Consider the following 13,651-nt stretch of genomic DNA (forward strand, 5'->3'; position numbering starts at 1 on the left):
AGAGTATAAACCACGGGTGTCATACCCTAATGCGACAAGGAAAGACCGTCCAGATGAATAATTCGGTAAATTCCTTAAACTATTAAAGAAATCACATATTAACTTACCGTTTATCAAAGCTCTCTCGTAGATGCCAAATGCAGTCAAATTTTTAAGAGAGTTTCTATAAAACAAACGAAAGTTGGATGAGGCGTAGCATGTGGAGTTGAATGTAGTTTGCTCAGCCATTTTATAGAATAAGCTACCCAACAAATTGAAAGATCTAGGGAGTTTTACGATTCCTTGTTTAATTGGTAGTTTAGATGTTAATAATGATTTTGCTGTTTTAGGGACTAGTATCAATGTCATGCCTTACAAAATGTTTAAGCAACTAGGTCTTGGGAAACCCAAACAAACTAGGATGAATATTCAATTAGCCGATAAAACAATCAGATTTCCTAGGGGGATTATTGAAGATGTACTCGTTAAAATTAACAAATTTATTTTCCCAGTTGATTTCGTTGTTCTAGACATAGAGGAGGATAGTAACGTTCCTTTAATTTTAGGGAACCCTTTTTTAGCAACAGCTAGAACAATAATTGATGTTGGCACAGGTGAACTCACACTTCGTGTGGGAGACGAAACAATCACCCTTCAAGCTATTAATTCGAGTAACGCATAAAAATTTAAAGGTAGTTGTATAAATCATTCTATTAAAACTGACCATGTGGTGCAACTTACTTTGCAGGAAATAAGTTTAAAGAACCTACACGAGCCATGTTCAAGCAACAACAAATGACCCATTTATGAAAAACGTAGGCTACAAATCGAGGAACTAGATAAATGGCGGACACAGAAACTGAAAACACCCGATAAACTGAAACCGAGCCAGGACAAGCTCAATGTCGCACCAAATTAACTTAAGGTTGGAAACAAAGTACTACTAGATGCAGCAGATCCTCGCATTGCCACTTCTGAACCTAATAAAAAAATTCCTCTCACGGTACTCAATATTTTCCCATATGGTACAATTGAGGTAATTTATCCCAAATTCGGTACTTTTAAGGTAAACAATACTCGTCTTAAACCTTATGTTGATAAAGTTGATAGCAGGGATGGGGAGTGTAAACTCCTCGCACCACATTGACCATGCAGAAGAGAGGTAAGTCCAGCTTAATATTATAAATAAGAGTTTCTCGGAAGGTAACCCTAGCACTAACAGTAATGATTTATTTAAATTCTAGTTTTTCACATCTAACCTACTAACTGAGTCTTGAAACACAGGGTTTTCCCATCTACACGACCAGACATATGGGCATTCCTTAGGCCGTGCTCACACCAGGAAGAGACACGACCGTGCGATACGGCCGTGTGAAAACAAGGTAAAAAAGTTTTCCCCAACACTGGATGCGATAAGTTATCACGGTCGTGCAACATGGCCGTGGGCAAAATTGCCAAAACAACACGGACGTGAGACACGCCCGTGCCTTAAAACCGTAGTTGAAACTGAGAATTTAACATGAACGTGCGACACGCCCGTGCCATTCACTCGTGGTCAACACTGTCAAACTAACACGGGCATGGACCTATTTAAATGGGCATGGGAAAAACGAATGAAGTATGGCCGTGTGCACCCACGATGCCTATTTCTTATGGAGCATGGCGAACGGGCACGTCTTTGACCTTGCCTACTTCATCACCCTCCCCATCTGCCATCAGACGGAGCGACATAAGAGATGGGTCATCTCTATCGGGCCCTATGTGACTCGACTGGCTAAGTACTTTGGGCTCCTCAACACAGTAGCACAATCATCCTCCCCCACTCTCATCGGCCAGATGTTCCCACCGGGCATATCGAGCATGCTAAATATGAGGATGATCGAGAAACGACGTGGCACCTACCCTCCTCAGTAACGCCTCATTCAATCTACCGAGGAGGAGGACCTAGAGGACATTACTGATAATGTCCCTCCATGTCATGAGGACCGACCGTCTCAGCCACCACCAATCCATCATCCAGTTCATGCGGCGGCTTCACTGTCTGATATCTCTGAGCGTCTTACATGATTTGAGCAGCAATATTTTCAGCGCTTTGATTACATTGATGCAACTTTATATTAGATTTGTCAGCACTTTCACATCTCATCGCCACCCCCACCTCGCGAACCATCCGGCGATGACGATGTTTAAAAACTTTTTATTTATTATTTTTATTTTCACTTTTATCTTTATTTATCTTATTTAAGTACTTTTTATTTCATTTTTCTTTAATATTATTTTAATTTTACTTATTATAATTTTTATTGAATAATTTATAGTTTTGGCTATTTCACTACGAGTAATTATGCTTCCTTATATTCCCTAAAAAGTTCCTGATTCTATCATAGTTATAAAGAGCTCTAAAGCTCATCATCGCATAGGAACTAAAAACTTCACTGGGAAAGGTTCTCCACGACTGCCATGTCCTGCTCGACTACGACCATAGCTACTACCAGATATAATATTCTTTTGGCGCAGGACTTATGGACTAATGAACTTCTACCACCACCGGAGTATCCTCCTCTACTCTCATCATTACCTTGGCCGATTAGTCTCCATAACTCCAATTCAAGGAGTTCATTCATCATTTTGGAAGTTTCACTTCTCTCCTTATCTTATGATTATATATCTATATTTTTCAATATATCTATCTTTGTACATTGAGGGCAATTTACATCTTAAGTGTGGGAGGTCTTTTATATCATTATTACAAATCCCTAAATTTTGTCTTATTTTCATGTGAATCACTTCTATCACTATTAGAATAGATTTTAATTAATTTATGATTTTTATTGATATGTCTTGAATTAAAACATTGGTATTTATGCATTGATTGTTTAAACTTTAAGACGTTAGGGAATCAAGCATGATAAGTTGATTTTCGAAGAATTAAAAACTTTTAGGTTGTTTCCCTAAGTTTAGGTATTATCTTAAGTTGAAATGCACAAGTTTAAACATCAAAAAGCCATAATTTTTGTGAGATCTTGAGCATTTAGATCATATTTTATTTCTTTCATGCTCACTTTCATTAAGAGTGCGTCAGTTTTGATTTGTTATTTTAGAACTTGCTTGATTATGCATGTCGAGACCACACCATTTGAGTTGATATGTCAAGATGATAAAGGCACTTATGTTTAACCCACTCACTCTACAGAAGCCTACCTTCATAATTAACCCTTAGTGAACCCCTTTGAGCCTAACAAGCCATTAATTGATTTACCCTCAATATTAACCCATAACCCATTATTGTTGAAATCCCCTAATTTGACCCCTATTTTTGTCGAGATTTAATTTGAAATAATTGCTTAGCTATGTTTTATTCTTCGTTGTGATAATTAAGTTCTATGTTATTTGACTTATTCTTAAATATATATATATATATATATATATATAATTCAATACATATTAGTAGTAATTCGTCGTTCTTGAGCTTGAGTGTTAATTCCATATTCTGAGAAGAAGCTCACTTGTATTCATTTGATGGCTAGTTATTTTTCTAGCTAGGTAATTTTTCAATTCAATCTCAATTCTAACCTTTTTTCTTCAGCTTGTGACCATACCCCCTAACCAAAGCCACGTTACAATCCTCTAAAAGACCTTTTTGATTGACGTATCAGCTCAATATATAGTGGTGGAGATTTGATTTTCAAGCAAGCCTATGGTAATAACTCTTCATATTGACTAATGAGTGCTTTAATTGATGTCCTTAAACACCTCGAGTGATTTGAGTGAATCTTTAGTAAAGATGTTAAACTCTTTGATATTTTGATCAAAGGTAATCACTTAGATAAGGGGAGACACCTATGTTTTCGTGATAAAATGCTCAACTTGGAATGTTTGAAACTTTGATGTACTTTTAGTTAAATTTTCAATGAATGAATACTTATGGATTATTTTGAGATATTATTGATAGGGATTATAAATTGAGAAGAATTTATTTTGATTGTGAGTTGAGGATTTTGCTTGAGGACAAGCAAACGCTTAAGTATGGGGGTATTTGATAAACCGTAATTTATACATATTTTTATCCCATACTTAGCACATTTATGGATGGTTTCTCCTTAGATTTGGTGAATTCGATGCTCTTAATCCTTTAATTTCATGTTTTATACTTAAGTGAGCATAGGAGAGTAAAAAGAGCGAGAAACGGGCAAAAAACGGAGAAAATGGACTCACATGGGAAACTAACACGGCCTGGACTTCCTTACACGGGTGTGTCACACGGCCGTGTCCATTTGGCAGGATCGAAGCACGACTTACACGGGTAGACTACACACCCGTGCCTATTCAACAGCCTTGACCACGAGCTGGAGTAATCGCACACGAGCGTGTCACATGGGCGTGTCCCTGCCGAGCCCAAGTATAGTCCTATTCAGAAAAGGCCAATTTTGAGGGCTCTTAGGCATTCTAAAGCCTATTTAAACACCTGGGGAGGCACTTAGGAAGGGGGACATAGAGTAGGAAGCAAGAAATTACTCAAGGGAAGCCAATTGGTCTATCTTAGAAGTCGGATTCATCATCAAGACTGAAGATCTCCCTTCAATTTCCATTCAGAAGTTTTAGGTTTTCTTTATGTTTTGTATTCATTATTCTTCTGAGATGTTTTCTTTTATAATTATGAATTAAACCCCCTAAATACCTAAGGGGAATGAACGTAAGACGGATCTTGTTATTATTATTTGAATTGTATGATAAATATTTGACTTGTTTTTAATTATGTGTTTTTAATTCTTGTTTTAATATTCCAGGTTATTGATTCAAGTTAATGCTCTTATTCAGAAGAGGAAAAGACCCTGTCTAAGAGTAAATTTGTCATAATTAAGCGGAGTTGATTGCACGCCTAGAGATAGGGTGATAAGATTTTGCTGGATTAGGGTGAAACCTAATAGGGGGATCCATAGATCGAGTTAATGTAACACTAGGGCGTTAATTAGAAAGAGATTTCAATTAATCAACCTAGGGTTAAACGTTATTAGTCTTGAGAGAGATAATAATATAACTTAGGGATTTCTACGGATCAAGTCAAATGAATAAATCGTCTGGTTCAGAGTCAAATAACAAGTGAAGTCTAGGTGGATTTTTCCTTGGGTATTGTCTTAATCAATTGAGTTTTCCCAAAAGCTTTTTCCCAATTTTCTCTCTGTGCACCCTTAGTTTAGTTAAGTAGTTTAGATAAACAAATCCCTTAATTTTTAGGCTACATAATAAAAAGAAAATAATTACTAGTACTTTTGGTTCCTTTGGGTTTGACAATCCGGTCTTGCTAAAGCTATACTACTGTTCGATAGGTACACTTGCCTTCATCGTGATAATAGTTAGTTTCAAGAATGAATAATTATAAATTTTTAAAACCTACTGTGAATATCACGTACCATGTTCCCCTTTTAAAAAGGGTTGGCCCTTGGGTGGTAAGACTTCCATAACGTATATGGTAGCATTTACTACACGAACATCTATGTCTATCTTAACCATGGAGTAGTCCTTAAACTTATGCAGTGAAATATTGTCACACGAAAGCCTAAGGCTACTCCTCCTAAACTGGATGGGCACAAGCGTAGGACCAAAAGCAAGATGCAACATGAATGACAATTATAGCCGCCCCACGACGGTAGAGTCGACATACAAATTAATCAATTTTATCAATAAAAGAATAAACAAACGCATTGGCATTCATATCAAAATAGGATAAGTAAATGAAATGAACAAATAAATCAATATTTAACATATATTCAACAAATTAAAATGACATTAGACAATTAAACAAATTAATGTACGAATAAATAAATCTAATATGCACAAATATTAAAAAACGTAGCTCTTAATCCTAAGTAAGTCGACTCACTAACGTCCCCAGTGGAGTCGCCAAGCTGTCACAACATCGCCTACATAAGAGTACGAGGGCCTAGTAAGCAAAGCTAGACACGGAGGGACTAAATTGCGTAGAGTCACCACTAACCAATTAAGGCTATGTTGGTTAGCCACCTATTGTCTAAAAATCTAGAATTAATACTACGGAAAAATCCTAAAAATCTAGACTTGATCTCATCACCAAATTTTAGGTTCGAGAGTACAGTTACATGTGGGGAAGGTTATAACACCCCCACAACGCCTATCCGGGGATAGTCCTACGGGGTCTTAAGAGCTAGATTTTTTCTTTAAGCATATTAATGTCTTAATTTAAGCTAAAATCTTATGGAAATCTTAAATAAAAACTCTAAAGGAAACGTCTCTAGTTTACTTGTAGCTCGATTAAGATGTATTCACCAAACTTATCTAATTTGAAACTTAAATTAGAGATTTTTACTTTTAACGGGCACCCTAAAGGATAACTAAATAATTGTAGTAAAATACCTTCAATTCCTAAAATTAATTCTATTTTAGAATTCAAAAAAAAAAACCCTAGAAATTACCAATGAATTAAGAGAAATATTAAAATACATCTACAACTTATTTGATCTTTTATTATTATTATTATTATTTTAAAATATTTAATTAATAACGTTGAACCTATTGATATCTTACGAAAGTATCCTATGTTGGGTTTATGGTTTATCTTACTTTAAAATTCTTGATCTAAAATTTAAATTAGTCAAAATCCTAAAATAATAAATCTTAAATAACATTTATTAGCTTTCTTAAAAAATTTCTAAAATAAAATACTTAGAAAGACCTACTCATGATTTACAATTCACCTACAAAAATCTTTAATTTTAATCTTAAATAAAGTCCTAAATATTTACATATTAACTTAAGATTCTAATCCTACACTATATTTAAAACTAACTTAAAACCCTAAAAAATATCTTGCAGATTATTTATAATTTTCTAAGGTAAATGGTAGGTGAGATATTAAGGACTAACCTAAATTCAAATGTAAAACCTTATTGTTTCATTAAAATATAACACATACTTAACTAACTTCATGTCAACAATTATAGGATTGAAAAATGACCTGAAATTTCCTCTTTTAAAACCAATAGTAACAAAATAATTAAATTGGTTAAAGCTAATGAAAAGTTAAAACTCTTTAAAAATGGCAATAATAAAAAGAAAAATTAAATAAATGAAATAAATAAGACATTTACATGATGATAATAATAATAACAATAATACAATTTTTTCATAATACAATAAAAGAATCAAGGTAACATAAATAAATAATATTAAAATGTATGTAAGGGATGTGTAAAAAATGTGGAAGATATAAGTGTATATTATTTATTAAATAAATAAAGTGCATAATTAACAGGCATAGCCAATAACAAATTCCCTTAATAAATTAAATCCAACTGCACCCAGGTACTTTTCTTAGGCCCCCCTCCTTCATTTTATTCCTCACATGAGAAACATTCACCCATTGCTCTGCAGCAGCGTATATGTTAGATAACAGCACATAATTAGCAGCATTCAGCGGCTCTAGCTCATGCAGCCTATCAGCAGTCAACTCCCCTAACTCAACATCACAATGCAATTTACAGGCCCCAAGAAGAGCACCCCAAGCACCAGCATGAGGTTCCACAGGCATAGATTTTATAAGATCGTAGGCTGCTTTTAGCTGTCCTGTTCGACTTAAAAGATCAACCATGCAAGCATAATGATCCGGCGTAGGAACCATGGAGTATTCGTTTTTCATGATTTCAAAATAATGCCAACCTTCCTCAACAAGGCCAGCACCGCTACAAGCATTCAGAATAATAGTGAAGGCTACTTCATCTGGAACCAGCCCTTCGCTTATCATCCTATTGAAAAGCTCAATAGCTTGAGCCTCTTGACCATGGATAGCCAATCCTTGTATCATTGAGCAATATGAAATCAAATCCCGTTTTGGCATCTCCTCAAACAACTTAGCTGCTCTAGCCATGTTTCCACACTTTGCATTCATATCAATAAGAGCTGCCAAAACGTGTGCTTGGCTAACATCAATATCACTTCGGCTTAGATAACCATCAACCCGTTTAGCCAATTTCAAACTACCCACCTGAGAACAGGCAGACATCAAGCTAACCAGAATATATTTATCCGGTTTAACATCCATTTCTGACATTCTAATAAACATTTTGACAGCCTCATTTGGTTGACCATTTTGTTCATATCCCGAAATCATTGCTGACCACGCAAAGATATCTCTCTCCGGAGCCTGCTCAAACAAAAACATTGCTGATGCCATATCGCCAGCCTTTGCATATCCATCAATCATCATCGTATAAGAAATCACATTTCTTTCAGGCATCTCATCAAACACTTTCCGAGCAGTCACTAAATCCCCTGTTTTGACCCACCACCCCATCAAAGCATTCCATGTAGCCACATTCCTCTCCGGCATCAAATCAAACACTCTCTTAGCTTCCACAATATCACCAACATTAATATGCCCAACAACCAAAGCCGTCCAAGACACAACATTTCGCTCAGACATTTCATCAAACACTTTCTTCGCATTCAATATTTCCTTAATTTTCGCATAAAAATCAACCAAACTTGTCCCAACAAAAACATCTTTTTCGCATCCACTTCTTAAAGCTAACCCATGAAGCATTTTCCCTTCCCATGCCTTAACCTCACTCGAACAAGCTTTGATCACCAAAGGGTAGGTGTACTTATCAGGAAGCCCACCTTCACTCTTCATACGGATAAAAAGCGACATGGTTTGAAAAAAAGAGGAATTTTTAGAGTACCCATTGAGGAGACAGTTCCAAAGGAAAGTGCTGGGCTGGAGAAAGCTATTGAAAATGGAAGCGGAGAGAGAGAGGGAAGTGGAAAGGGAAATACAAAGGCTGATGAGATATTGATCTTGGTGCAGGCCCTTCTTAATTATGTGGGCGTGGATTTGGTGAAGCTGGTTTTGGGATTTGCAAGACCTGAGAAGGGTTGAGAGAGAAGGGAGAGTATGGGGGAAGTGATGGAGAGAAATTGGCATGGGAGGGAAAATGGTTTAGTGTGGCAAAGTTTTCTTTCCCTTTCCTCGAATTCTATCGAAATAAGTGCGCGAGTGCGGCATTGCGCCTAAGGTGAAATTATCCCAATAGTAAGAGAATAGTTGGAGCCAAAGTTTAAAAAAAAAATAGATTGTTGGTTTAATCGGTTTTTAACTTAATTGGTCCGATTTATACAATCATTGATCTAATTTATGAAAAATAGAAAATGAGTGAAAATATAGAGAACTATTTTCAGAATAAATTTTTTTTTAGCCTAGGAAATAACGACAACAGTTGTACAAAGTCGTAAACGCCATCCAAATTTATAATGGAGAACAAAAATAAAGGTCAAGAGAAGAATTAAATAATGAAATGTTGTAATGATACTTTAAATCCACTAAAAACCCAGGGGCCAAAATTAGCTAGATTCACCTGTGAACACTTGGAAATCAAAAGCCTCTATCTTAGATTGAACTCCCCATGTCGAAAGCAGGCTGAGAAGCCAAAAAGCTTGGGCTTTCTTCTATCCAAAATTTATCCTTTTGAGATTTTCTTTCTTTGATTGGTCAGTCCGTTTTGGTTTTCAACATCCTTGGTTGGGGTTGCCCAAAGTTTGTTAACCTTCTCCGACGTTTCCTATAGAAGGTGTTAGATCTAATCACCAATCGCTCGATCGAGAAGGGATTGGATTGCCTTTAAGAGCCCTCATTCAACAAAAGATATTCATGTGATTATTGTAGAGGTCACCACCAAATTATATTAAGGTTCATTAGGATGTTGTCGCATTTAATAAATTTCAACATGATTAGTATTGAAGTAATAGGAGGCTTGTGAAATAATTCCACTTAATTTATTAATACAAACCTTTATTTATAGAATAGTTAAAATAGAACTAGGACAGAATAATAATTTAAAACAATTTAAAACTAGGAGAAAAGTTCTTTGAATATGTCAAGTCTTAAGATTACGTTATTACGCTTTTGCAAGATTGATGGTTGGTAGAGCAGCAATCTGGGGTTGACGATGACAAGAAAAGCTTGAACAATTTATGGTAAAGAACAGTGGGGTTTTCAACTAAGAACATATAATAATGAATTCTTGTTGTGAGTTGCGGCAGCGTAGAATTGAATTCAAGATGTGGTTTGACATCCATTAGGCAATACTCTTCAACCGACTACTAAGATAATTGAGTACAAACTTTGTCACTTTGATCTAGTAGATAGAAGTAGATGATTGGCTAGCAATAGAGAAAACTGATTAGGTGATTTTGGTTTCAGTCAAAAAAGATTAATGGTGCGTTTGGTTTACTGTAATGGAATAGGTTGTAATTGAATAGAGTTGCAATAAGTAATTCAACTGTTTGGTTAAATAGAATGAAATAGAACTGTAATAGTATTCTTGTGTTTGGTCGAATAGAATGATGTTGTAATAGCATAAGGAAAAAAACTAAAATGACCAGAATACCCTCAGCATGATTTTTTTAAGGTAGATGATTATTGTTATTGTTATTAAATTTTAATAAGATTATTATTGAAAATAATTTAATAAAAATAATAAATAGTTTAACCATATTTTAACATAATTATTATATAAAATTTAATAACATTCTTAATATAATTATTATTATATGAATTAAAAATCAAAATATATAATACTATAAAATATATATAATCTACTTTATTATTTTTAAACTACAATACATATTTAATGTGCTAAAATATCATTACTAAAACAAATAATTTAATTATTCTACAATAAAAATAATTAAATATTAGAAGTAATAAACAACTCGTTACTAAAAAATAATAAATAACTTGAGAATTATGTTTCACATCCAAGCATAATATTCATATATTAACAAAAGTTACATGATTTCATTAGTTTATATGTCATAATCCATAGGTTTTAAAATTTTACAATATCAAAAGTTACAACATTGTAATGACATTCTATCATCTCATTATACCATCCAAAGATTACAAACACAAAAAAATACAAAATAAAAAATACAAAATAAATTCACTACTTTATCTTATGGTCGGGAGTTTGATCCCCATTCATGAGAATGGAGCACATTTCATGACTTTTCATCTTGTTTACCTCTTTAGAGAGCACCCACAATAGCATTATACTTTATTTTAATTTACACTTGTCATTATACTATGAGAATATACGTAAATTTGTCAATTAACTTAATGTGATTGAATTTTACCACTAAAATTTAAATTTTATTGAATATTTCCACCAACTTTGATTTTTTAATTAAAGTTTACCACCCAGTATTGATTTTGATGATTTAAAATAAATTTTAACAAGAAAAATATTCTTTCAAATATTTTATTTTAATTGTTAACCATAACTTAATTTATAAAATATAATACATTAAATTAGAATTTTTATTTATTAAATTAAAAGACTTGAAAATTAAATATAACTTAACTTTAATTTTAAAATTATATTAATTAATTTATTATTTTAACTATTAAAATAAAACATTAAAATATGTTTTAATTAAAATTATCTTTAAATAAATTTGAATAGAAAAATTTAGGTAAAGATAAAACTAGGCAAAATTTAATAGAAAGTTAAAAAAAAAAAATAGGCAAAAGTTGCTGTTGAAGGCTCCGCACAAATTCCTAAAGTCTCTGAATGTTCTTCTCTTTTGATAAGATGATCTGCAACAAGTGAAAGATTACAAGTTAATCACGGGTAGAATAGCCGACAAAAGATATGTATCATGCCGAAAACATAACTTCATTATAATTTGCCTTTTCCCTGTAGCATATTGTAAATGAAATAGTAAGAATTTTGTCAAGACTATCCAACAGATGCAACAATAGATAAAAGCAAGAATTTTATCAACAGAATAGAATGTGCTATGTCACATTTATGGCTTTTCCTCGATGAAAAGCTTCCCACGACAATTATGCCGAGCTTTGAAGGTGAAACCTATGTATAATGCCAGGTTAATCACTAAACATAACAGGTTCTCTTGAGGAAAATATGTAAACCTCATCAGAAAAACAAGAAGCATTAGCAACTAATTTGGTGACAAGAATAGAGAGCATCATAAAAAAGATTTTGTCTTCTTATATTAAATAAATAAACGAACCATGGATTTTAAGTTTTAACATTTTAATTAAAATCATGTTTGATTTTATATATAATTTTTATAGTTGTAGCAATACTAAAAAAAAGATCAAAAATTGACTATTAAAATAATATCATTTACAATCTATAAGAACTATATATAAAAAATGCAAAATAAGGTATATCTCTATTTGATTTAAAATCATTTCATGAACTAGTTTCTATGTTCTTAGGAGAAGATCACTTAATCTTGATTGTGCTTAAATATGGTACAAGGCATTCCAACAATTTGATTTAGATAGTAGACAACAATGGGGCTTAAACTTGCAGCTGTTCTAGTACAAAGGCAGCTTAGCTTATGCTATGTAGATTACATGGGCTATACAGGCAGGGTTGAGTGGCAGGAGCAAGGACTTGAGAGGTATACATGCTTGTACAGATAGTAGAGAAGTGACACATTTGGTCTATCTATTTTTTAGCGTTAATGATAAAAGTAATAAGAGGGCCTTTGGCGGGGAAGAGCTACCTTCATCAAAGCTCTAATAGTTATTAGGAGTAACTAATATTTGAATTTTGTTTCTACTGTTTGAATAAAAAAATAAACTGACTTCCTTCATGAATCAAGCCCCCTTGCTACATGTTTGTCATCATTTTGTACTGAATAAAGAAAATATTTTAGCTACAAATCATAAGTTACATAGAGCAACTTAACACTGCCATCATAATAATCTAGCACAATATAGTGTTAAAGGTCTTCAAGAATTCAAGCCCTCATAATTTACAGATCTTACAACTATTCAGAGGGCCATTTTTTCAGGCAGGATGGGGCAACAAGGAGCCTATTTCAGACTATCAGATTTATCAATCATGATTTTTCATCACTCCATACCAAATAATGATTCAATTGAATTTAGTATAAAGTAATAAAGAAACTGCTTGAATATATTATGAAGTTGCCTATATGTTCAAAAGGTTCGATGTACCAAATTAATAAAGCAACAAAACGGGAAATTATTAAATTTACTTTGACATACCTTACAGACTCACTTGGAAGATCCAATACAATGACCCCTGTGCTTATCTATAATATATCTCTATGTCTACGAAGCATTAACAACTTCCTTTTCTATGAAAGGAGGAACTAAAATCTTAAACACAAACTACTTTGGCATTTATTTAATGCTATACATATACAAATAACACAAAGCAGAAACCAGGACATCCTTTGTGAAAGAAGAGAGGACAAAGTGTCTCTTATTATTGGTTTTTTTTTTTAATTTTAGGAAAATATGGATTAGAGGTGGTCCAATACTAGTATAAATAACTATTCTGGTCTTGTTCAGATATAGCACTAAACCATAAGTCAACTTAAATTACACAAGTATTAATTTTTGTACATTTTCTTAACCCAATCGATAGAAAATGACTAATTGAGAAACATACCAGGTGCACAAAGAAATCTTCAACAACAGCTGTATTACTCTTTAATAGAAATGCTTCGTTCCTGTTTTAAAAACAAAATCCACATAAATCTGCATGTGCGGTTGAAGATGATAAGGATCCTGATGAAGTTTTTATCCACTTTTCACAATCGGAGCTTGAGGATGAATTTATGGAAATGGGAAATC

At 33.4% G+C, this 13,651-nt stretch overlaps 1 protein-coding gene across 1 annotated transcript; it reads right to left on the reverse strand.

Annotated features, from left to right (window-relative positions):
* Positions 1 to 7,205: 7,205 nt before the first annotated feature.
* On the reverse strand, positions 7,206 to 9,225 carry LOC108480793 (putative pentatricopeptide repeat-containing protein At5g37570). The gene has a single exon (XM_017783893.2). The coding sequence runs from the start codon at positions 8,933 to 8,935 to the stop codon at positions 7,298 to 7,300; it is 1,638 nt and encodes a 545-aa protein (XP_017639382.1). The 5' UTR covers positions 8,936 to 9,225; the 3' UTR covers positions 7,206 to 7,297.
* Between the last annotated feature and the right edge of the window lie 4,426 nt (positions 9,226 to 13,651).

This window comes from Gossypium arboreum, chromosome 1 (assembly GCF_025698485.1).
Source record: "Gossypium arboreum isolate Shixiya-1 chromosome 1, ASM2569848v2, whole genome shotgun sequence".
NCBI lineage: Eukaryota > Viridiplantae > Streptophyta > Magnoliopsida > Malvales > Malvaceae > Gossypium > Gossypium arboreum.